The sequence below is a fragment of the Mycteria americana genome, chromosome 7, assembly GCF_035582795.1.
Source record: "Mycteria americana isolate JAX WOST 10 ecotype Jacksonville Zoo and Gardens chromosome 7, USCA_MyAme_1.0, whole genome shotgun sequence".
In the NCBI taxonomy this organism is placed as follows: Eukaryota; Metazoa; Chordata; class Aves; order Ciconiiformes; family Ciconiidae; genus Mycteria; species Mycteria americana.
In genome coordinates, this window is record NC_134371.1 from 42,108,746 (window position 1) to 42,134,918 (window position 26,173).

Below are 26,173 nucleotides of genomic sequence, written 5' to 3' on the forward strand. Positions count from 1 at the left end.
GCTGCCATTTGCTTCAGTCCCTGCCACCCATTTACAGCGTAGGGGTGGTGGCTGGGGATGGCTCTCCCTTCCCTGGGTGCACGGAGGGATGTAGGAACTGTGCAAGGTCTGTGCAGCCTCAGGAAACCTGCAAAGAAGCTAAATCCAATCCTGCAGCTGCCTCCCTGGAGGGAGGGGCAAAAACTGGGGGTCCCTGCAGGAGGCTTTTGGAATAAGTCCTTGGGTATTGATTCGCGGTGCAAAAAGCTCCTTCAGGCTGTCCTATTTCTCTGCCCGCCCTGCAACAGGCGCTCCCACTGAGATGGTGTTTAGCCCCAGGACTTGCTGTCAGGATACTCCCCTCCGAGCGCTGTGCTTGTACAAGTCACGCTCTCTGCCTGCTCCAGCCTTGATGCCGTGAGGTTGGAGTTCAGGAGCAGGTCACATCCGCAAGGAGCCTTGGTCAAAGAAAATACATGATAAATTGATTTTTTAAAACTTGCTTCAGTCTTTGGAGAGGAAGCAGAAACAGCTGTATCACATTTGGATAGGAAATCTGCACCCAAGCCAGGCGCTCCCCTCCGATGCTCAGTGAGGCTCGGCAGCAGCCGGGGAGGTGGGCTGTCAGCAGACACAATCTTTTCTCCATTGAACAGTAAACCTCTGCGGCCTGGAGCCTGAGCCGTGCAGACAGGCAGCGTGGCTCCCAGCGCAGCTCGTCTGCGATGCTCTCGGCTCTGAGCCCCGGTGGGAGGTGGGGACGGGCAGGGATGGTCCCTTCCCTCCCAGTGCAGCGATGCCCTGGCCGTGCTGCTCCTGCAACAGGGGAGACAGTGAAAGCAGGATGCTCAGGGCAAATCCCAGCTTTTTGGGGGGAGCAGCCGAGGGATGCTGGCTTGGTGTGCCCTACCAGCTGCTCCCACCGCTCGAGGCAAAGAGGAGACCCTCGGGAGGTGGCTGGCAGCCCCCGTGTCCCGCCTGGTCACCGGCCAGCAGCCACGGAGATATCACTGCCATTGCAGGTGGGGTCAGGGCACGGCCCCAGCCCCAAGGTGCCCATCTGGGACAGCAAAAGGTGTCGGATGATTTGCAGCATGGTGATGCCCTGCACGAAGGTCCCCTGCTTCGGTGACCTGAAACACTGCCGTTGCTGACCCCGGAGGAAGGGGCTGTGCTTCCTCTGCCCTTATTTCAGAAGCCTGGGCTGAGATCAGTGAAGTTTGTGGATTGCTGAGCCTTGGTTGCTATAAACACTTCTTCACTCTGACAAAAAAACAAACATCACCCCTTCCTCTGACAGCTGGGTGCGGGCGAGCCCCAACGCCCTGGGTAGGGAAGCAGAAGAGGTTTTGGCAAAAGACAGGAAACAGGACGGGTTCAGAAACTAAACTGCTGCTGTTCCCCGCCCCGGCTCTGCGGCTTTCTGTACAGAAGAAAAAAGGAGAGGGGCAGAAAGGGGCCTGGGGGGCCCTGTAGCTGATCTGTAAGAGATGGGGGTTTTGCTTCAGCCCCCAGTGGAGGCAGAGTGCAGGCAGGAGGGGCCGGTGTGGGTTGCCTGGCCCTGCATCTTCCTCCCAGTGCAGATGGGACAGACCTTAATCCGAAGCAGAGGACAGATGTGTCCCCGAGCCCGCAGCTGGCAAGGGGGACGGCTTAGGCTGGAAGCCTTACAGCAGGGTGCTGCCCTCAGCATTGCTCCCGAGGGCTGTCCTTAGTGAAAGCAGCAGCCCGGGGACAGGGCCACGTCCTGCCAGCGTGGCCGTGGGAGCGGGCTGCAGCTCACGTCTGGGCTAACACGTGCTGGGGAACCGGGGGGGTCTGGTTCAACGCTGCAGGCTCCGGTGCCTCAGGTGGGGCCAGGCACCTGCCGTGGGGCGAGCGGTTTGTTTCCCTGCCGGTGTGTTTCTGCACATAAAGCCGTGTCCCCTTCAGGGACAGGCAGGGCGCCGGCAGGGCCGGGGGAGCGTGGCACGGGGGCTGCGGCTGCAGGGGTTCCTGCTCTTTGCTGCGTGGGGCTCGTGGGGATGAAGCTGGTCTGTAACTGGGTGGTATCCAGCTCACCACTGCTTTGGGTATTTTTAAGGCTGATGTGTGTCAAGTTCAAAAAGCTCTGATATCTTGTGGGAGAGCAGTCAAGAAAGTGTCTGCCCATCTCCTAACGCCTCAGAAATCTGCCTTCTTATCTGGGCGATGGTAAGAGGGACCGTGCAGCTGATGTCAGACAGCAGGAGTTCTGCAAGCTCATGTCATGAGCCGGGACTTCCCGGCCCAGCTCTGCAAAGCAGCGGGTTGAGGAAGCCCCGTCTCACCAGCGGAAACAGCTTTGCAGAGGTGGCAAAGAGGGGGTCAAACCTCGTTCCTGATGGGGAACAACATCCCCAGCAAAGACTGAAGCAGCTGAAGATATTGAAGGCAGAGAGGCTCTGGGTAAGGGAGACGGCCAGGGGTGTAACGAGAAGCGGACGAAACCATGAATGAGTACTGGAGACTGAGGTCTAATCAGGGAGCAAGGACAGGAGGGGACGGGCCGTTCCACCATCACCCTGTCCCCAGTGCTGACGATCCAGTGTTAGAGAGAAGCTGGGTGTGAACAGCCCTGGGGACATTTGCCAGGTCCTGGGTGGCTTTCCCCAGCAAGGAGCCTGAGAAGAAAAGTTGGCATCAGACACTAGAGCTGTGTTTTACTTTCACGCCTCTTGTGTTATTTTCAAGGAAACAGGGAGAGTTTTCACCGGGGAAGGTATGAGAGCTTCACACCAAAGCCTCTGGCTTTCTTTGGTGAGTCTTGGGTTAAAGGCTGGGGGGGGAAGAAGGTAGAGGGAGTTTCCCTCCGTGCAGAGCAATGTCAACTTGGCTATTTAAGTAAAAAGGAAAGGGTGAAACTCCTGAGAACAGAGAATTGCGAGATCTCAGATCTTTTTTTTCTAATCCTCCCCAATTCACTTATCATACTGAAAGTGCAGACCCTGCATCAGAGGGCCTGAAACGCCAACGCCTACAGTATAAGCACCCAACCGCCGGGAGCTGACCTTGAATTTTGGCACTACAGCCCCCACACAGCCTGTTGTAGCCTAATGCTCTGTGTCCAGGAACACCTGTGCTAGAGTATTTGTGTAGCTGTTACAGTCCCTCTCGGGGACCCGGTGATCTGTAACTGTTACGTGATGCGACTCAGCGTGCGAAACACGTGCTGGCCATCCCAGCAACATCAGCACCCCTTGCACCCACCAGCGAGGACGGTGCCGGGAAGCAGCTCATTGCTCTCTGGCAAGGAGATGCCTATTTGCGACCTGACGTGGCTGCTCTGAGCGTGCTGACGGCTGGACTACAACAGCAGAGGTCCCAGGGTGGCCGGTCTGGAAGGCGCCATCCTCTCCCCAGTCAGGGAGGGCTGCTCGGCTGACGGAGACACGAGCCCACAACGGATCATCATCAGCAGATGCCGGGGCTGCTCCGTGCCCGGTGGGAGCTGTGATCCCTGCCCGTCCCCAGGCAGCGTGGGGCTGAGCATGGCTGCAGGCCTGCCCCGCTGCGCAGGCGCTCTGTGTTCACAGCCCCTGTGCTGCTCTGCTCCTTCCTGCCGGCATGATGTCCGCGTGGCCAGGCCGTGCCTTTTCCCACTTGGGTTAACCCGGCATCCCAGCGAGGGGAGAGAGCGCCTGTATAAAAGAGCCGGGAGGGTCTTAGGAAGGAGCTGGCAACGTTTGCAATAGGAAGCGGTGCAGCCTGCCTGGTCTGCTCAGGGCATGAAATGCTACGGCCGCCCAAAGCTTCCCTCGCGCGGGCAGGGAGAGCAGCTGTGCTCTGCTCCGGCGTCTGCTCGGCCGCCGCCGCTGCTGTGGGGAGGAGAGAGGAGAGGAGCGGAGCGAGGAGCTCCGGCTGCCCCGAGCTGGCGGCGGAGCGTAGGAAGCACCGATGCATGGCCTGGGGACCTGGCCAGGAGACGGGCTGGCTCCCGCCTGCGCCTTCACGGGGATAAAAGCATTAAAAAAAAAACCAAACAAACAAAGAGCAAAGGGGTTGTTGTCCCAGGAGGAGAGCTCACACCTTCCCCTTGGCAGGGCTGGGCCGAGGTGACACCAGGAAGCCGTGCTGCTGCTGGAGCGAGCAGAGATCGCCGTTATCGCATACAATCTGCATGAGGCAATGGGATGTGGCTGTCATCTCTGGCAACAGCCACAAACAGTGGGGCTGTCTGCGGCGGCGGGTTGCCATGGCGCGGGCTCAAACAGGCACCCTCGGCCCTAGCTGAGTCACCCGGGGCGGAAATGACCCCAGCTGACACATCACACCGAAAATGGCCGGCTGTGCGGCTGTGCGGCATCACACGAGCCCTGGGAACCGAGAGAGGGCGAAGCCCGGTGACCTCTCCCCAGGGGGAGCATCCCTGGCCTCTCAGTGCGTGCCCAGACTCTCCCGTCCCGTTGTGGTCCCCACCGCCATGCTCACTGCTGGGTAACCCCTCCCGGAACTGCCTCGGTGCCAGGGCAGAGCTGGAGAGCCCAGGGGAGCGGCCAGGCAGGTCGAGCCCATGAGCCAGCTCCGTCCTGCTTCCCCCTGCCATACTGAGGATCCTGGAGGCTTCCACTGGTCTCCTGTGACCTCACAGGTGCACACGGTGACATCAGAGTGGTGTGCTGACATCAGCCAGTCATTGCTCGTTTGCATCTGGCAGTCTCTGCGGGGCCGGGGCTCAGCACAGGGGAGGTGCGGGTGGCCTGGATGCAGCGGGGCAGGGGCTCTGCTGCCAGCGGGGTGGCATCGCCATGCCGGCTGGGACAGCGTGCCGGGGGCCGTCACACCATCACCTCCTTCGTCTGTCCACCGCACAAGGTCCATCTCCGCAGCAGGAAACTGTCGCCTTCCCATTGGCTTCTCCCACCCTGGGAAAACCGCCCAGGCAGCCGGCAGAGCAGATAAGTGGGGCCTCGCATGCTGGGACCGAGCCCCCGCCGCACCGTGCCACGCTGGAGAGGCCGGGATTTGCCGCCTGGCGTCCGACTCGCCCGTGGCCGGGTGCCAACCCTCCGCAGCGCCAAGCATCTTGCGTCAGCTGCGCCCACGGGGCTGCGTGCCGGGGGAGCCGTGGGGACCGGGGGACGCCAGCCGGGAGGGCAGCCAGCCCGGCTCCGGGGCACCACAGGGCTGGTCCGACAGTGGGATGGAGAGGCGGCACGGGGGCTCTCGGCGTGCTGGGATGGCGTGCATCCCAGCTGCCGCTCCCATGCTGGGTGATGATGCTCGCTGTCCGGGGGTCTGGTGCGTTGGCTGGGGGACAGGAGCTCAGAGCGGGGGTGACGGGCAGGACCACCCAGCGATGCGTGCACTGGGTGCTGCAGGAGAGCCCTTGTCACGGCAGCAGTAAAGCAGGCAGCTGCCCCGGGGAGGAATGGCCTAGACGGAGGAATGTGTGTGGGGACAGGGATGGCTTTGAGCAGGGTTTATGGAGTGGTCAAGAAAACACAGGAAATTGGCTCCAGCTGAAGGTCCTCCTGCCCGGAGACTGCAGCGGGGACGGGAAAATAGACAAGCGATGTGTCATGGAGGGACCAGACAGCGCCCGATAGCAGCAAGGTATGGAAAGCCAAGAAGGATGCCAAAGACAGCAGAGGATTATCCAGGTCTGATAAGGCTCTGGGCAATAGAAAAGGACTTTATGGGCTGTTGGGAACCAAAGGCAAGGAACCGTATGGAGATGCCAAACCTGTTAGGAAGGAGAACAAAGAAGTGAATAGAGATTGCTGAGCTAGAGCTGGACGAGGAATAAGGAAAACACTTTCCAGGCCATTAGGAAAGAAGGAGGATATGAGACAACAGCTGCTAGAGAAGATATTTTAAAAATCCTTAAGCCTGGATAACTCACACCCAGGGGTCCTTTCAGGGCCGGCTGGAGCAGCAGCCAGGATCCGCGGGACTGGGAGAGCACTAATGCAACGCTCGGCATCGGAAAGGGCCGCGCTCCCCGGCACAGGGGCGGGAGGCAGGAGAGGCAGCAACCAGAGGGAAAGAGTGCAAACGCAGTTCACGTTAGCAAGCGGGCTTTGCTGAAGGTCTCGTCGGACCAATGTGACTTCTCTCCTCATTGTGAGCAGCCGTTTGGCTGCGAGAGGCCATTCCGTAGCTGGAAAGAGTTTCACGTGTTATTTCATGGTGTTCAGATATTGGAAAAAAAAAGGAAAAGCATCGTGTTAGACCCATAGATAGCACGTTAAATGGATTATGAACTGGGTAATTGGCCAAGAAGCCATTAGTGGGGGTTTTGAGCAGGTCTTATCTATAGGCACAGGCAGGATGCCCGCTGTGCTGGTGGAGCAGACTAGTGTCCCTGGCATGCACCGATTGTTGTCCCTCTGTAAGACCCGCAGTGGGTATCCATCTCAGGGCCAGGTTTCAGCCATGTAAACCCCAGCCAAGAGATGGACTTTTCATCTCAGTGACTCAGGCTATCTCACAAACGGCAGAACCGTTTCTCCCCCGCTGCCCTCCCAAGGATTAATCTCTAGGATTGCTTCAATTAAGAGCTTATACGCCTGGGGACCCGAGCTGCCTGCATCACACGCCATTGAACTGGGAGGAAGGTGGGAAGCTGGGGATTGGAGCCGAGCTCCTGCTGCCAAAACCGTGCGCTCTCCCATCAGCTGAGAAACAATTTCTTGGTCTGACAGCAGCAGAGTCGTAATTTTAGAAAAGCTGAAGCCGGGATTTTGCAATAACTCTTTCAGCCAGGAAGGGCTGGGGAAGCTTGCAGGGCTCGCTCGGGGTTTTCGGCTGGGTGGGAGACATGGCTGTGGCTCAGGGTGAGCCTGTCTTGCCTCACGTGGGTGGCAAGAGCACGTGTGCCGTCCCCTGGGCGATTCCCACTCGGGTTACTTCCCAGGGGAGGCAAGAAGTGAGTTCTCTGCCCTAAGGCATGAGCACAGGGAGAACAGATAACGGGAAGACCAGTGAGCTGTAAGAAGCCAGGGCACAGGCCCGGGGACGCCCAGCCGGGCGGCGCCGCGCAGCCCAGCGCTCCCCTCCTCGGGACGCGGCCCACGCGTGTCGCCGCCACGCGGCGCAGGGGCCGCCGACGCAGTGCTCCCTCCCAGCGGCCAGGGGGCGCCGCAGCGGGCGGGATCAGCGGAAGGGAGGGGCCGCTCCGCCGCACTGCGCATGCGCCCTCCGCGCGCCGGCAGAGGGCGGGAAGTGGCGGCGGAGCGGGATGCGGCTGCGGCAGCAGCAGCAGCAGCGGGGCCGGGCGCTGCCGGGCGCCGTCGGGGCGTTGTGCCGGGCCCTGCCGCCCCGCGCCCGGCCCGCCCCCGACACCCTCCGCCGCGCCAGGTTCGACCGGCCGCAGGCGGTGAGCGCGGGCCGCCCCGGGACACCCTTCGCCGGCGGCCCCCGCTGTTGCCTAGTGACCCCCCCGCCCCCTTTCTCCGTGCCCTCCTGTGGGCGCAGGGGCAGGGACAGCCCCTCGGGGCGGGCCCGGGTGGGGGGGCGTCTCTGTGGGCGGGCAGGGATCCCTGCGCGGGGGGACAGGGCGGGGGACAGGGACAGCTGGGTGGGGAGGCATCTGTGTGGGCCCCAGCCGGCACTATGTTGTGTGACTCTCCGCAAACTCGCTGCTCTTGAAGGCGCTTTATTTTCTGGTGGTTTTAACTTAAAGCTCGGTATTTCACCGTGGTCTGCGACACCTTTTCTAGTGTCACCTGAGGTTTGCTTCCCTCTACTGTACACCGGCTTGGGTCTTTCTGCTTGGGGGCTTTACGGAGCGATGCTTGTGAGGCCTCCATCTCACACAGGGTGCTCCGCTTGCGGAGTTAGCTATTTTAAGCATTTTACAAGTGTTGACTGAAATTCCAACTGTAAGAATAACTGTTTCAGTTTGTCAGCGTGCTGTCCTTGTGTGGCCAAGAAATGATTTCCAGTTCCAGCTCGCTGTGTGCTGCCTTTTGTTTGTGAGTTTTTAATACTATCGTGGTCAGATCTTTTCAGCGTCTTCAAGTGCTTGTTTAACTTTGGGCGAGTTGTGCCATCTGTGGTTGTATCGGAGCAGATACTTTGGAAGCCGCACTCCTGTATGCCTGTGCCTCAAAATAGAAGTGCTGAGTCTTGCTGTATAGCCAGCGTTAATAGCCCTTCTCTTTTTGAGTGCACTTTACTGTAGGTAGCGTTCGTAAGACAGCCGATGTGTGAACCTGCCTGATTCGACAGTGTTGGCAGGATGTAGGTGTGCTCTTCCATGTAACAACTGATGCTCAGATATGGGTTTAATTGCCTAATTAAGGCTAAATATGTGGCAGATCTTTTGCCTGCTGATCTCCCCCTACCCCTCTCTTTCTTTTGCAGAGCCTGGATTTCTGGAGGCTGCTCTATGCTCTTCTGAAACAAATCCACGGAGGCAAGTGGACTGAGTCTGATGCCATAGGTAACCTAGTCAGCCTGGCTGATTTCCAGCTGTCCCAGGGAACTACTGGGACTGGTTTTGTAGCATCTTTTCTTTGGCTCATTGCTCCCCATCAGAAATGCTCCATTTTGAATACTTTAGTTTATGCCACTGACTCTTACTGTTGCATCACAGGTGTGCAGGCAGGTTTACTCCTCTTTCGCTTGCTTTGTCCAGGAAACTGGGATGTTTTTGTGTCTGCTAGGCGCTCTTGCTTCCCTTGGACGTTTCACTGCAGGTAAATCTCTGCAATGATCTTATCCATTCTCAGCATCTGCAGAGGTAATTACAGAAGTAGATTTATTTTGTCCTTTGATCCCTTCTTTCCCCATTCCAGATATCATGTGTGATTCTGTGGTTAATTTTCTATCAAGTCCTATGTCAGGGCCATGGATTATAGCATATGTACCATAAAGGCAGTGTTTTGTATTGAAGTTCTAGACAAAACAAAAAGTAAAGCATGTGTGAATATTTTAGAGGGACCGTGAATGTCTCTATGGACAGGGCCACTACTCCAGAGAGAAGCTGAATGCAGATTGGCTTCTCACAATGACAGAGCACTGTTTACTTCTTAAATGTATGTTATTCCAATGTACGATACTACTCCCCAGGCTTCTCTTGTGAAAGATGTCTATCTAGAGCCCTTTCATTGTCAGAGGAAGTTTTGAGAATGGGATCGTCTGTGATGGATAGGGCTCTCCTCAGACTGAAACACTTAAAATCCACTTTTGCCCTTGAAAACAAAAAAACCCCAAGCAACATTGCTTACACCCCTAAAGAGCTGGGAATCTGATGGCTCTGTAAACGGAGTTAAAAAAGGCTAAGCATTGTGGATGATATCTCTCAAGGAGTGTGGAGCAAAACCAGCATAGTTTTGCTGGTAGCTCAGCGGGACATCAGCATGGTTCTGTGTTACTCACAGGACTGCTATTTTTCATTTGGCTATTTTTGCTTTTCTACTCATCCACAATCTGCTGTGTATGGTAAGTTAATTTAGTGGCTTTGTGGAGGCGGTCCTGCACAAGTGCAGCCTCCTTGATTCCTGGCTGCTCCCATACTAATTGCTTGTAGCATTTGGAGACAGGATTTCCCTGTGCATGTGGCAGGTTGCTGGCTCTAGAGAGAGCAAACCCAGCCTCTGCTGGTAGATTGAAAGGTAGGAATGTGTGGTTCTGCTCAGAACTGCTGAGCAGATTTTTAAGAAACTTGTTTAGTCACAACTTGGTGATTAAAGCTGAAACTCAGGTTGGATAGCTGTACTGTTTTTCAAATTACATGAATTACCTTTGTGTGGCCAAGTGAATGAGTTATCTGCTGCGAACACAATCAATATTTTACTACCTGCCTTCTCTGTCCCTGCTCTGGAGCACTTGTGGTCTTTCATGTATTTATTTCATGGAAATGAAGTGGAAGCCTTGGACATAGGGACTAAATAACTTTCTCAGGTTTGCACAGGATCTTGTAGCACAACAAAGAATTGAAACGGATTCCTCTAATCCACGTCTAGTGCTTTAGTCCATGGATCAGGCGTTCCTTTCTTTGCTGTTTTTGTACAACCTCTTAATTATCTTAGCTAAAACAAGGAGAGCAGCAGTTGCCAGATCTCAGAGGAAGGCTGTGAAATATGAGGGTTACTGGGTGCATAGGCGTAGGAACAGCTTTCTGGAAAAGAGAAGCCATACTCAAATGGTCTTGTACCCTTTCTTTTTTTTTCAGCTAAAAGTTTTTCCAAAAGAAACACTGAGCTTTGACCTGTAGTCTGTGTGTTGTTGGGGTCACAGTGGTTCTTCTCACTGCCCTGTAGAGCAAGACCTACGTTTCAAGGACTGCATTCCAGATGTTGGGCCTTTTGCAGTTGTGCGGTGCTAGAAGAAGGCGGTGCATTGCAAGGACAGAATGCTCTTACAGATTTTGCCCATGGAAAAGGACAGATTTTTCCATAAAATTTTTCCTTGATCTGGGAAGTCCTTTTTTATCAAGTGACTTTCGAAGTTGCACCCCAGTGTGTATTTCTGTTTCGAGTTAGTAGTTTTCATTATCATTCAGCTCGAATCACATCTCATGATTCAAGACAGCTGACATGGCTTCACCAAGGGCAAGTCCTGCCTGACCAAGCTAGTGGCTTTCTATGAGGGAGTTACCACATCAGTGGACAAGGGAAAAGCAATGGATGTCATCTATCTGGACTTCTGTAAAGCCTTTGACATGGTCCCCCACAACATCCTTCTCTCTATATTGGAGAGATACGGATTTGATGGGTGGACTGTTCAGGGGATAAGGAATTGGTTGGATGGTCACATCCAGAGGGTAGTGGTCAACGGCTCAATGTCCAGATGGAGATCAGTGACGAGTGGTGTCCTGCAGGGGTCCGTACTGGGACCAGTGCTGTTCAATATTTTCATCAATGACATTGACAGCGAGATCAAGTGCACCCTCAGCAAGTTTGCAGATGACACCAAGCTGAGTGGTGCAGCTGACACACCAGAAGGACGGGATGCCATCCAGAGGGACCTGGACAAGCTGGAGAAGTGGGCCTGTGTGAACCTCATGAGGTTCAACAAGGCCAAGTGCAGGGTCCTACACCTGGGATGGGGCAATCCTCGGTTTCAATAGGGGCTGGGGGATGATGTGATCAAGAGCAGCCCTGTGGAAAAGGACTTGGGGGGGTACTGATGGACAAAAAGCTGGACATGAGCCAATAATGTGTGCTCACAGCCCAGAAGGCCAACCACATCCTGGACCGCATCAAAAGAAGCGTGGCCAGCAGGTCGAGGGAGGTGGTTCTGCCCCTCTACTCTGCTCTGGTGAGACCCACCTGGAGTACTGGTGTCCAGCTCTGGAGCCCTCAGCACAAGACATGGAGCTGTTGGAGTGGGTCCAGAGGAGGGCCATGAAAATGATCTGAGGGCTGGGCTCCTACGAGGACAGGCTGAGAGAGGTGGGGTTGTTCAGCCTGGAGAAGAGAAGGCTGCGGGGAGACCTTATAGCAGCCTTCCAGTACTTAAAGGGGGCCTATAGGAAAGATGGGGACAGACTTTTTAGCAAGGCCTGTTGTGACAGGACAAGGAGCAATGGTTTTAAACTAAGGGAGGGCAGATTTAGACTGGATTTAAGAAAGAAACTTTTTATAATGAGGGGGGTGAGGCACTGGAACAGGTTGCCCAGAGAAGTAGTGGAGGCCCCGTCCCTGGAAGCATTCAAGGTCAGGTTGGATGGGGCTCTGAGCAACCTGATCTAGTTGAAGATGTCCCTGCTCATTGCAGGGGGGTTGGACTAGATGACCTATAAAGGTCCCTTTCAATCCAAAGCATTCTATGATTAGTCAGATTTTGATCTGATCTTGTCATATAGGTGAATTTTAGAGGAGACAAAAATTTGGTTTCAATAGAACAGCTACTAGTCATTCCCTTGTTATGGTTGTGATGTGATATTGTTTAGAAAAACTTTCTGCATCATGTTTTTAAGTGGTTGATATACTTTATTGCCTAGCTAGCAGAAAATAAAATATTTGAAAAATCACATATTAAAAAAATCCACACAGTTTTATGTTTTAAAATGTAGGAACTATTGTGTTCTTGCAAAAAGAAACCAGAAACCCCACTGAAGCCTGCCAGTCAGTGGTTATAAAATTCTGCAAATGACTCTTTTGGTTTCTCATTTTGGAAGAATTTTTTCTTCACACAGTAAAAAACACTTACTGTAAACTTTGGTGGGAAGCCATTAATACACTCCAGCCCCTTAAATGTGTCAGAACAATGGGTCTCTCATCAGTGGAGTACGAGTCAAAGTAAGCTGTGTAATAGTACTCTGGACATAACCTCACTGATGAAGTCATGATTAGTGGTTTCATGCTGCTCTTTCTTCACAGAGGCTGAGCTCTGATAAACTTGGTTAACAACCTAACAACCGCATCAGGTAGCAGTGCAATATGCATTTAGATAGTTGGAGGAAATGTTTCTTTTCTGGAGTCGCAATTCATTTTTTATAGTACGGGAAAGAGGTCTGGAGCTGCGATATATTTTTGTTTGTTTGACAAATGAAGCAGAAAATGTTCTTCTGCAGCAGTAGTTTCCCGTAATACCACTACCTATGCAGGTGTTTCTTGCCTGAGTGCATGAAGTAATGTATCTCTGTCTGTTCTTGTACTTGATTTAGTTCCTTTCCATCTTAGCCTGCCAGGCTAATGCATAACCCTTATTTGAATATCGTGTTGTAATTCACTGAAACTATTCTGCAGGATTCATAAAGCGGAAGAGCACAGCTTGAGTATAGTTTTAAGAGAGCTGAACCCTGAGGTTCATCCACAGCCTGGTCTTACTTGCTGAATGTACTTTTATAAATAATGTGCATGCAGAAGGGGATTAGTTGGAAGGACTGTGTGGTTCTTTCTCTGTAAATTGCCTAATCCTAATGAAACGCCGTAAGAAGATGTTGTCAAAGAGGAGGTGTTTGAGTGACTGGTGTTATCTGAGTGATGGTTTTTCCTCTCTCTCGGCTGCACATTATGGAGTAATCCATCTTGGTCCTGGGTACTTATATAGCCTCTACTGCCATTTATCTGAGCAGTGTTTCCTTGTAAGCAGAGCACTGTAGAGATGAGGAAAACTGACTTCTCTAAGGTCATGGAAAGGCTCTTTGAGCCCCGGTTCCAGATCCATGCTTTGACCGCTCACCCACAATTCCTGCTTGATACTCACACCAGTCGTACCCTCTCATGTGAGGGCAATGTGTTGCAGAGGGAGAGATGAAATGGGGGGAGATAAAGGATCAGAGCAACACAGAAATTCAGGAGGCCAGTTGCCTTGGTGGATCTGGTCCTGAGTGGCATATCAGAGCAGGGAAATTATGATAAAGGAAAAAACCACCTGGCTTGCTCTCTGTTCCTTCTCTTTGATGTGTGATTTCTTGGGGAGCTCCTTGAACTGCAGATGGCAGCATGTGATGCTTTGAAAAAGGAGGAAAGTATGTACTGATCTTCCTTTTGGAGTATTTCTGCCTTTACCTCTTATGGCAGTTCCTTTCTTGATAAATGCACAAAGAAAAGGAAAGGGCAACATGAAAACCTAGTTCATGTGGGAATGTTCAAGAGTGATCAAAATAAAATCTCTAATGTCTGAGTGCTCCCCCTGTGCATGAGGGATTGGAGTACATATCTACAGCAAGATTTTAGCAAACCATAGGCACTTCTGCCACCCTAGCATCGTGAAGGGAAGCTGCTTGTTTTTATATCCACAGGCTCTGCAAAAAGAGCAAACGGAGTGATTTAGGTGTTTGGGTTTCCTTTTTGTGCCTGCAATGCAGAAACAAGCTAGGTTTAAAACCAGTTGTCCAACTGTCATGTGTCTCTGCAGAAGCTCTGGCACGCAAAACACTAGTCCTGCAAAAAACCAGTAGCTTTGCACCATCCTGTCACCTGCTTAATCATGCTCCTGATCTCGTTTTTTGTTCTTCAGTCATGGTTAATGTCTTTGTCAGGAATTCATTTGTAGCTTTCACGTAGCCAGTCATTGTATTCCCGCTCCTGCTGAAGATGTGCGGTAATCTGTGTAAGAGTTTCAGCTGTGTATTTGGACTGAGGAGCACTCTGGAAGTAGGCATCTCCTTAGGGATCCGCACTCTTGTTTCCCTAAATCCTAAAGTTGGTCAAACAGGGCAAACAATATACCTTCCTCTGGTTTGTCAAGGTTCAAAGGGCTTGGTGGCTCTTTGTGACTACCAGCTCCTTCCAGCCTCAGCAGAGCTGTAGCAATGTACTGCTCCTATAGGGTTACTAGCATAGGTCAGCTTATAGCTCCCCCCTGTGTCTTGGCTTTGTATTACTTTTGGTGGATAAGACTTCTTTAACTTGATTTGCAAAATGCTAAATCAACCACTCTTCACTGTGAGAGTCTCTTGTAATGAACAAATGCCTTTTGAGAGCAACAGGATTTTTCTTCTTGTTTTTTGTTTTGAAGTTGGTCATTATGTGGTTTTTGAGCCTCAGCAGTTGATGCCGGACAAAGAAAGATTATGATACGTGTCAATGCAAGGGATATTTTTACCACAAGTGGCAAGGAGCAGGCAAATGAGTATGTAATGTGATGAATTGGTATGTTAATTAAAGACAGCAGTGACAATTCCTGATTGTGCGAGGTTTGTACTTCCTGTTATTTTTGCGTGTCTGAGTGTGTACCTTTTTTATGAAACCCTATGGAGATACTGAAAAAGGGGAGCAGCTTTCTTCCTTACTTTGTAAGAATGCCTTAACTGGATCAAACTGAAGTTTCCTCTAGGTCCATCCAGCTGTCAAAAGTGGATGCCCAGGGGAAAGGAAAGAGCAAATATAGAAGGATGCTTTCAGAGGGGTATTCTTTCAGCCTCCAGTAATTTACATCCCAGACTTCCCAAACCAGAGAGGATATCTTTGTATTTCATAAGCTTCCATGAACTCCTGTTCCATAAATCCAGTTCCTCCTTGAGTCTGTGTAACTCTGTGTCCACAGTGTCCTATGGCCAGAAATTTCAGAGCTTTGCTGTATGTGTGAAGAACATCTCTTTAACTTGTTTTGACTTACATGCTTGCTAACTTCGGTGGCTCACTGTTCTTGTATTGAATGTCACGCAAACAAATTATTCCCTATTCACCCATTCCACAGTGCTCATGGTTTTAAAAAGTTTTGTCATATCCATTCTCAGTCATCTTCTTGGCCTATGTTGTCAGTTCTTACAATGAAGCTGTTCTGTACTTGTGATCGTACTTGTCCTTTCTCTTTGTTTTTTTTTTTTTTCCCCCTAAGTCTTCTGTAATCTTTTTGGGACTGAAGAAATAAAATAACACTGTGAATTTGATATGTGGGGTCACGGGATATAGACAACAATATAATGGTGTTCCCTGTGTTCTGTTTAGTTTCCTTTCTAGGTTTCTCACATTTGCTTTTGGATGCATATGAGAGCCAAGTGTGATATTGTCATGAAAAATCTTATCATCTAAGATTGTGTTCCTGAGTCAGTGGTCAGCTCCAAGCCCATTGCTATGTTAGTAAAGTTAGGATTGTTTTTTCCCTTGTGTGCATAATTTTTCATTTTTTCTAAAAAGAATTTTGTCTGTCATTTTAAAGCTTGGGCTCATTAGGTTCTGCAATCCTTCACGATCTGCCTGCATTCCTTACTACTGAGTAATATCACATCAGCACCAAATTTTCTGTCACTATCACATTGTCTGTGTGTCATTTTGAGTTGGTTGAACAGCAACTGTTCAGCACAGAGCCCTCATGTGAAACCACCATTTGTTCCTACCCTCTGGTTCTTGTCTGCTGGGCACTTGTCATTGGGCTGTCATTGGCATTCAAGGGCTTTCCCTCTCCCTCCACCACAGTGGCTTAGTTTCTTTGTGCCAGTTGAATCCCACTGGGAAGTCTAAATGTTCTGCATTGGTTGAATCTTTCTTAATCACTTGCTTGTTGTTGCTTTTGGAGAACTCCAGTAGCTTTTTGAGCAGGACTTCCTTTTACAACAACTGTTGGTTCTTCCCCAGTATGTATGGTTTATCATTGTGCCCCCTAATTATGTTCTTTATTATAGTTTTGACTTAGTACAGAGCTGAGGCTTACTGGTCAGAACCTTTTTTAATAATAATTTTCTCTGGGTTTGCTCAGTATTTTATAGTTCTGTAGTGTCTGTCTTGTAGCTGTCAGGTAACATTTGCTGCTATGAAGGAATACAGATCAGAGCATTCCTAAGAATTAAGTAGTCCATGTGGTCTGGTATGCAGTGTGGTGTGCTGCATTATCTCTGCCTGCTCACTGGTGCTCAGAGATTTGCAGCAGGCTGTGAAACTCCTATCTCTAAATTCCAGTTTCATTCAGGAGTAAAGTAACTCAGAGTGTTTACTAATTCATAGCATGCTTGGTGGCTCATAAAAAATGAATAGGTGAATTGGAGTCCTGTTATAGTGGGGATGGCTATTTACCTTTGTTGCCTTTGCTAATCTCCAAGAGGCCATTGCTGGCCTTGATCTCAACTTTGAATTTCTTCTTTTCCCTTAGCAGTAGTTCCTGTAGATCAGAATGGGGCAGCACAAGGAAGGCTTTTACCCTTTACCTCCTGTCCTTTATCAGTTGTTGATAAAGACTGTAGTCTCCGCTGTCCTCCAGTAATCTTAGGCTTGATTAAAAATCTTGCTTTCGGAGGAGGCAGCAGTTTCTGGAACTGAATGGGTAAATGCATTGAGTAGTGCAGTGTAGTGTGTTATTCTTAATTGTTTTCTTCTTTTCAGATAACCAAATTGGATTTGTAAAATCAGCGTTGTGGTACCATGGCTATGGCAGGCCAGAACTCTATCGGCTCCCCTCCGACGGCTCAGCGGGTAGTCGGGAGCTGCTGCTGGCATTTTCCTGGCTGCTGCACAGACTCAGCCTCTTGGAGCAGCTTTTGGCTCGGAACAGAGTAAAGACTGGGGATGAAACATCTGTGTGCATGGTGAGCATGTTTGTGTCCTTCCACCTTATCTGTCTGTAAGTAATGTTCTGTGACAGCAGCTGTGTTATCACTAGTGTGTAATGTGTGGTATCTTGGTACCTTTACAAATGCCTTACTCCAGCTTTAAAAAAACTTAAAGGGGCCAGCATCTGGAACCCATTTTCCTTCCCTTCTCTAAACTTTCTGTGTGCAGGTGATCTGGGTTCCTTCTTTCTCAAACTCCCACCCCTGCTTGAATTCCCTGATTTTTGTTTCCAGTATAGGTGAGACCAGTGTGGAGGAGAGCAAGTAAGCGAATCACAGAATCATAGAATAGTTTGGGTTGGAAAGCGCCTTTACAGGTCATCTAGTCCAACCCCCCTGCAATGAGCAGGGACATCTTCAACTAGATCAGGTTGCTCAGAGTCCTGTCCAACCTGACCTTGAATGCTTCCAGGGATGGGGCATCTGCCACCTCTCTGGGCAACCTGTTCCCATGTTTCACCACCCTCATCGTAGAAAATTTCCTCCTTATATCTAGCCTAAATCTGCCTTTTTTTGGTTTAAAACCATTACCCCTTGTCCTATTGCTACAGGGCCTGCTAAAAAGTCTGTCCCCATCTTTCTTATAAGCCCTCTTTAAGTATTGAAAGGCCACAATAAGGTCTCCCTGCAGCTTTCTCTTCTCCAGGCTGAACAACCCCAACTCTCTCAGCCTGTCCTCATAGGAGAGGTGTTCCATCCCTCTGATCATTTTCGTGGCCTTCCTCTGGACCTGCTCCAACAGCTCCATGTTCTTCTTGTGCTGGGGGCTCCAGAGCTGGACGCAGTACTCCAGGTGGGGTCTCACCAGAGCAGAGTAGAGGGGCAGAACCACCTCCCTCGACCTGCTGGCGACGCTTCTTTTGATGCAGCCCAGGATATGGTTGGCCTTCTGGGCTGTGAGTGCAGATTGCCAGCTCACGTCCAGTGTTTCATCCACCAGTACCCCCAAGTCCTTCTCTGCAGGGCTTCTCTCAATCCCTTCATCCCCTGGCCCGTACTGATACCAGGGGTTGCCCCGACCCAGGTGCAGGACCTTGCATTTGGCCTTGTTGAACCTCATGAGGTTCATGTGGGCCTGCTTCTTGCGCTTGTCCAGGGCCCTCTGAACGGCAATGTCTGGTCCCTCTGAATGCCTTTGTTCTTTGCACTTCTGAGTTTTGTGCTTCCAGACTGTAGCATGCTTGGTTCTACAGTGTAGGCAAACAGGTTAGCTGTGAATGCTGGGTGTGTTGACATTGGGTAGAGCAAGTAATCCTAAGAAAAATAGTACTTCTTAAAAACAGCAAAGATCTCAAATGGCAGCTACTGCTCTTGGGGTAACTAATGACCTTGTAGCCTCCTTGAGAGAACAGTGGGGTATATTGTTGTGTTTCCATCAATAAAAAGATGTTAGCACATAGAAAGCCTGTTCTGAAGTAAGCTAAGGATAGCTGTGTGTCCGCAATATATACATGCGATCAAAAAAAACCCAGGGCAAAAACGCCCCCAAAAACACCGTCTAATAATGTTTGGCAATACTGCTTTTAAAATCCATTCCTTGCATTTAAGACTGCATGCACATGTTACTGCATAGACAGTTGCTCTGGAGGGTAGCATGAGGAGCTCAGGAGAGAAGATGATGTTTTTTCCATGTTTGTATCTTGTTTGTTGCAAATAAACTGTCTCTGCTCTTAACACAACAGATAATATAGGCTGAATTTAAACTGATTAGTGCAATGCGTTAGTGTGGCCGAGGCCTCTCTAGATGGTTGTGAGTTTGTTCTAAGTCATCTTCATCTGGTCAGACGTTAATTGCTGGTCAGTCTGGTTCAAAATGACAGGCTCACAGAATTGTCTCATGTTTTGGCAAAGGACATTGTAGGTCAGAAACCCTACCTGCTCATCTCTTGTACTGTCTAAGACCTTGTGGTCTTCGTGATCCCATATACGTGCTCCCCTAGACTGTAGGCTGCCTGGTTTTCTAGAATCTTTTTAGGAGGACAGCAAAGCAGGAAAGTGAGTTTGGAAAGCTACAATATAGATACAGTGTCTTCAGAAGGAAAACAGTTGTACGAATGGAAAACAGTTCAAAGGGAAGAGTCACCTTTGTAACAACATTAACAGTATTTTGAGGAAACGGACCACTTGTGCTACACTACAATTGATTGCTGCACAAAAGAGGGAGCACAAGAGGCCGTGCTTGGTGCACTGGGTGTGAGTGGTGGTGCCCTCTGGTGATGTGAAGGGTGCCTTGAGACTTTAGGAAAAACACACTTCTGGAGAAAATTTTACTTTGAACTTCTCTTATCTTTTTCTTGTTTTTCTTGTGTGGTAGCAGATTATTTTTTGTGTCCTTAATTTCTATTACAAAAGAGTGATGAGTGAAGTGTAGCAGTGATATGAATTCAGGAAATGGGGCAGCGCCTATGTTATTTTCTCTGAAGGTCTTAAGTTTTGCATTTTCGGAAAAGAGATGAAAGAACTATGGTAATACAATGTTATCTCTTATGGCCACACAGAGGCGCACCGAGAAACTTATTGCGGTGCCTTTCACTGCAATTCTAACCTGCTCTACCTGTGTTTCTTGAAATGCATGGAATACATATTTCATGTTTTTATCCAATAACTGTCTGAAACAGCGTTTGGAAAGGTTTACAGGTCTGGAAAATTTTTTTCAATAGGCCAGAAAAAAATTTTGTAAACTGGGAGTTGGAGTTAGCATGTGTATGTAAAGCTCATTGTATTAACGGCAACGTTTCTTGTATGGTGTTCCTCTGGCAAGTTTTCATACTCCAATAAAGTGATGTTCATAGGGGAAAAATGGTAGAACATATTACAGGGGAAAAATGTCTAAATAGCGTGTTTTGTGATTCTGCATCACAAGAAAGTTAAACAGAATTGTGAGGGACAGATCTTATCTTTTATTTGATCAACGAGGCATTACAAAACCAATAAATTCAACCACTAAGACCCAACCAAATTAAGATCTAGGAATGCATAGTTAAGGAGGTAAGGAGGTAATGGTGAGCGTGAAGGAGAAGGTAGGTGGGTCACACACCTCATTTTGATTAGTCAGTTCCTTGTAAACCACTCAGGAAAGCCTGTTGTTTGTTGCATAAAAGTGTGATAGTTTTGCTATTGTTCTATATTGTTATTTGATAGCTATTGTTATTTTATGGGGTACCTTCATGTGGCAAAGTCTACTCATCAGTCAGCGTTCAACAACATAGCCCCTAAAATCATAGTAAGAAAGGAAGAAGGTGAGGTTGTCCATTTGATACCTGACATCTTGTGAGTTAAAGTACAACTTGAACAATTGAAGTGCTGGAATTTTCACTCCGGGAATGTTAAATACCAGGCATTTGTGATACTTAAGCGAAGTGTTGGAAGATGTGTAACAAATTGTAAAGGCGTTGCTACACATGCCAGAGATGTAGTCTCTGCAGTTGTAACTCCCTTCTATTTAAGTAAATTGAAGGAAGAAGGAGAAAAAGCTTCACTAGAGAAAGATCTGTCTCAAAAAAAACAAGAAAGAAAAGGAAATGCTCTTTAAAACAACTGAAATTCTCAGCTGAGAAAGAGCTTGAAAAATCTTCCACCACATGGAGTCTTTTTTAAAAATTATTATAAACAATTGAAAATATTTTCCTGACATGAAAATGTTGCAAAACAAAAATCCATGAAATAGTATTTGATTCGGTGCATTGCTGAGATCTCTGCCAAAATTAGCAAAGCATGAAAGCCAGTACTTGCTGGCAAAGCACATCTGTTGGTCTACTAGTGAGAATAAATGTGAAGAAAATCCTTACCCTTTGTCTTCATCTAAAAAAATGGAGTCTCAAGAACTGTAGGCATAGCTGTAGTTCAAACTGATATTCATGTGGTTTGCTTTAAAAATTTTGACTGAAAAGTGGACAGGATCTGTTGTATGAAGAAGAGAGAATGCAGCTAATCCCTAAATTAAGGGTGCAATTGTGTTCTGACTATTCTTTCAGCCTAAGTTTGAAACAAAGCCTACAGCCTGCTAAATTGCTGATAATATGCCAAATACCCAACACATCAAGAGCCAATTAAATTAATTCCTTTCATTTCATTTCAGATTACCACTCTCTGGCCTTTTCTTCTTCACAGTTCCTTAGCAACACAGTTTTCTTCCCCTGCAAATTGAACACTTCCATCAGCTCTAAAGGATTTCAGGCCAGTTATTTATAGCGGGACAAGGGTATTCATGACACATGATGGACATGGAGCTCAGCCGCTGCATGGAATTCATAATCTTAAGATCCTGAGCTGGGGAAGGCTTCCACAAGCTTACTTTTACATGCACTTACATCTTCAGAATCAAAAGTTAAGTGATTCCTAAAATTATAAACTAAACAGTGGTGAAAGCATGATGAATGGGGTAAGGTGATAGGTGGTAGTGCTTAATGTAGCTAATGTAATTAAAAAATAATCTTGATATAGTTGTTGATAAGGACAGGCATGGTTAGTAGCCTAGGATGGTTGTATGGGTTGACTGCTTTTGTCAGGTAAGAAAATCCTTCAGGGCACCTTGTCTCATGTAGCCTCCAGCTTTTTTTTTATTTTTTTTTTTTTAAGGGCAGTGCTGCAGTCTCTCCTGAGCCAGGCTACTGTGTGCCTGCTGCAGGATGGCTCAACGAGCAGGACTGAAGGAGCCTCTGCCCTCTCTAGCCTTCCACCCACGGCTCTCTTCCAGTGTGTGAAGTTTATAAACTGAGGGGGTTGACAGTTAAAAGAGCTGACTGGAGCCCGTGTTGCTGTGCAGGAGAAACAGGAGAGGGAAGAGGGGATCGATGGTGCATGTCAAACTCTAGTACCTGGCTGCTGTAGTGCAAGTCCATTCGCTGAATTTACTGTGCTGATCTGTCAGCAGGTTGGTGACTCCAGAGGCAGTAAGTGAAAGTTCAAACCTTGCATTGGTCAACGCCTTAAAAAAAAAAAATCACTAATTCTGTTAGATCTATAAAGACTTAAGTACAGTCTGAATTGGAGGTTCACATTGATTTGCTCAAGTGTCTACTTGGGAATTCTCCCCTGTTGTTATTGCCTTAAAGCACTAAGCAATTAATTGATGGATGTTGTCTTCAAAGGCTTTTTACACCCCTTGTGGATTTCTGTCTGAAGTATGCACTGATGTGATGTCAGTCTTAACATCTTTTGTTGCTTTGGTGATCATGCACATGCAGATTATTCTCAACTGCCATTCATTGATTCCTATTTACACATGAAAATCGTACAGTATAAAACACACCTGAAGACTGGTAGGTGAAACACTGTCCTTCACTGAACCTGTAAGGCAGACCTGGGGAGTTCTCATATTCTCTCTTTCTCTCTGAGAAGCAGATTATTGTTTGATATAAACCTGCCTTTTTAGCACATTCAGTATTTGACTAATTTTTGTTTTGCCTTGCTTTTTAAATTCTAGCGATATCATCACAGCTTTCTCCAAATCTACGATAGTTTGTGCAGGTAATAGCAGTACTCTGTGAGCATGTATTCCTTTGTTTCCAGGGAGGAATACTGCCTGTACTGGTATTATTTCTACAGCTGAAATTAATCTGTGTGCGCTCCATAATGTAGTTATGTGTGGAGGCTGTTGAGTTTTTTACATGGGGGTAGTGATGTTATATCCCTCATTATCACCAGGATATGTTGTACAAACACTGGTTCTTGGTTCCACTAATTCCCTCTGCCTCCATCTTGCCCTCTGAGTAAAATTGGATGCCCCTCCCCTTTTGTGAATGTATAGTAATCGACAAATAGAGCTATTATGGCTATTATAGTTGGAATTCATGTGTGTGTCTCTAGCATGCCAAAGTGAACTCAGTTTAATTACTTCTGGTGGGGAAAAATGAAACTAAACATGCCTTCTGACTCTTAGGTTTGCAGTTTGATTAATCTTTTGTTTGTCATGGTCTAGTTTGGCTCACTGGATATTTCCAGTATAGTGTAAGGCTTATGCTTGGTCTGATCTTGTTGTTGAAATGCCTTTCTCTTATAGAAATCTTGACCGTCACTGCTGTTCCATAAACCATGTTATTAGAGGAAAGTGTTAACGTACCAGCCAAGCCTGATGTTCCCCCCAGCAGAAAACCAGGAAACCTTTGGCACTAGTATCAGTAGATATAAATTTTCTGAGGTTTTTCTTGCCTCTTCACCTATTCCAGTGGGGGCGGAGGAGGGAATTTTATTAACCTATTGATTCTGACTCAGAAGCATAATTACTTTCCAGATCTTTATGGGCTATATTAGCCTGTCAGCTTTCATTTTTTGATTTTCCTCCCTTATTCCCCGTGCTTACACTTCTGTTCTCTTTGTCCTCCTGTCTTCCTAGGAACTCTCACCATTTATCTTTTTGCCCTTTTTTGCTACTGTTGTTGCCGTATTCAGTAGCTGCTAAGGAACACTTTTTTAAAAGCCGTCCCCGAAACCTAAACAGAGGGCACAGGATCCCTAAAGTTTCTCCTGCGGAATTTCCATCACCTCATTTTTGCCAGCAAGCAGTGCTGCTTTGCCCGGGGCAGCCTGGTGTGTTTGGCATGTGTGCTGCACCCCTCTCCACGCCGCCTCTGCTGGAGTGGCACCGGGGCCAGACCTTTGCGGCTCACTGGGCTCCTGCATGGCTGACAAGCCTGTTGTAGCACTCCCGTTGCACTGCCACCCGCCCTGTAAAGGCTTGTACCAGAAACTAAGGGAGAAAAACACTTGAATTTTGCTTTTCTGCCTTTTGTACTTTTTAAAGTCACTTCCCGAATAGGTAACTATTGAACCCTGAAGTGTTAGTTTTTATCTCTTTAGTTACTGATATTGCTTGTAGTCTTAAACATATTTTGTGGTCAGAGGTGATTAAATTAGGAATATGTTTTTGCCATACAAGAACTGGAGCACATTTCAGTTTGAACTCTTGAAATGCACTTTTTTGGTGTTTGTTAAAGCACAAGTTACAGTTGATAGCTGAAATTGTCTCCCTGTCATTCTGCATGTGCGTATGTACATGCTATTCCATCTGATCTTTTGTGGTTTTATTTAATTCCATGCTTCGGACTTGTCGTGGAACCTTTTTCCCCATGAAAAACTATTTCCTGTGGTGCACTGGAAAATGTATGGTTAACAACATTTATTTTTGTCTGACACAGTGAATACACCTCTAAGAATTTTTTTTTTTTAAGACAGCATGTCAAGATAAAACGCCCTAAAATAGTCTGAAATGATCAAAAAGGCTTATAATTTATTGAATTTGCTGTTTCTCTGGGTAATGTCTGAATTTCAAATAAACGGAAAATTTCTTGAACCTGGTGTTACAGCTGATGCGTTCTGGATGAGGTCCTACCACCAGGCACTGGAGTCGATTGAGCTTTCACGTGAGGAGAGGAAGATGAGGACTGGCGTGCTAACAGGAAGGCTTAGCGTGGTCATGCTGGTACTCTGTACTTCACTGAACTGCTGCCTGCAGAGTGCCTTCCTTGGCTGTCGGAGAAGCGAAGTGATTTTAAGATGTTTTAGTGCCTCTCCTGCCCTCCAGTGGCGGGGAGCAGCCGGTGCCTTTGGTACCTATCTTAGCTCTATGGCCTTTTGATTTAAATGGCAACATCCTCTGCTTTTGCTGTCCCACATTTTAAGTGATCAGGGTTTAACTCTCATGGGAGGATCTTTTGAAATAAAGCGCTTTTTCCTCAGGAGGACAAAAGGAACGTGCAAAGAAGGGCGTGGCAGGCCTTCTGTCTACGGCAGAGCTCTGCTTCTCTCCTGGAGAGCAGTTACTGTTTCTTCTCCTGTTGGCCTCTTGCTCCAGATTTACTGCTGATGTAGCATGCTGCATCTTTCTCTCTTCACTGGTTACCCCCTGTCCAGCAGCTTGCCACAGTGGAGCAAAATGGATGTGGGCAAGCAGGGCTGCAGCTGCAGGCAGAGGAAATGCCGTGCAAGGCATTACCTGTATGGCATTTCCTGAGCCCTGCAACATGCAGTGCTCTGCCTTAAGGGCTACCCTGCCACATGTTTGTTTTAGTATATTTGGTTTCCACGTTTTGTCTGAGTACACGATGCAGTGAGCTTTGGGATTTAAATGTTATTTTTAAAAGTGGTACCCTTGACCTTGCAGCTCCAAAGATTAGGCAATGCTGCTGTGCTCTGTTAAAGGCATAGTGCTTTTGCTCTATTGCAGAGCTCTTAAGTAACCTCCTGAATGAGTGAGGAAGGATGGGATAAGGGACTGACTTGCTCTAGTGCCTCAGGCCTGTGGTTACTGCCAGACAGGCTTGTTTGAACGAGGCAGGAGTGGGTAGGAGCTGTGTTCACATTTCCTGTCTTCCCCCAGTGCCTTCTCTTTTTCACTCTTTGCCGCTCAGATACTAGCAGAGCTCTTGGGAGTGCTGTTGTGAGTAGAAATTTTTATAAAAGGCATTGAAATTTAAAAGCTAAAAGGCCTTGCGGAAACACAGGACTTTACATTATTTTGTTTTAATTGCTGAATACGCTATGAGCATAACTTCTACATTGTGAGCACTTATGTTTGTGGAAAACATTCTTCTGTGCAAATATCTGGATATTTAATTGGTATGTGCATCATGTGGGAGTGGGTTCTTACACCATGTATCTTTCCATGCATACATCTAATCTGGATCCTACCTTGTCTAGGAGGAAATCCAATTAGTGTTGTTGATGGTGCTGTTAATGAAAATAGTGTTGTCCCTTTCGCATTCATCTGTTCAAATTGTTCCTTTTCACATTTTCCCCTCCTGCACATAGATATATGGCTGTATTAATTAGGAAAGCATGTTTGATACTGTTGTTTCTGGCTATGGTGTTTAATTTTTAAAAAAATTACACTCCGTTAAAAGATCTGTAATTACACCAGTTAACATATGTTATGTCACATCAAAACCGTTGTCTGAATTATGAGCTGTTCAGAATGAGCACTCCATAGAAGCTGCAGAAGCACTTTATTGGCTTGATTTATGTGATTGCTTTGCCTTTCCTGAGTCCTGCAGCAGGGGATCTAGATGTGCTCCTTCCCACCTTTGTGAAACCAGGCTGCATGCTTAGTGTGGTTAAGTAGTACCTGAGACTAAATAGTTCCTATCTAGACCCAGATTAACTCGGGTGAAAGTGAGTAGTGGGGTGGGAGCGTGCATTAGCGGTTTTAACTGGCAGCTGCTTTATTTTGCTCTGCTCAAGGATTAATGTCAGGGAGTTGACTTAATGCATATATCCATGGGTTAGATGCATTATCCATGTTGCAGTAGGGCTGCTTCTCCACGGGAAGAACAGCAGGCTGTTTGCTGGCTG

The 26,173-nt window shown here is 48.1% G+C and overlaps 1 protein-coding gene across 4 annotated transcripts in view; it reads left to right on the plus strand.

The window, feature by feature from the left end:
• Positions 1-7,113: 7,113 nt before the first annotated feature.
• The window catches only part of TEDC1 (tubulin epsilon and delta complex 1), a 78,634-nt gene continuing 59,574 nt past the window's right edge, over positions 7,114-26,173 (plus strand). For 2 of the 4 annotated variants that reach the window (XM_075508105.1, XM_075508109.1), the window contains exons 1-3: positions 7,117-7,299; positions 8,308-8,386; positions 16,659-16,861. In XM_075508105.1, the coding sequence (XP_075364220.1) occupies positions 7,132-7,299; positions 8,308-8,386; positions 16,659-16,861 (450 nt within the window). In that variant the 5' untranslated portion in view covers positions 7,117-7,131. Of the gene's footprint in view, positions 7,319-8,307; positions 8,387-16,658; positions 16,862-26,173 lie in introns of all 4 variants that reach the window. The other 2 variants (XM_075508108.1, XM_075508107.1) reach the window with 2 other exon arrangements.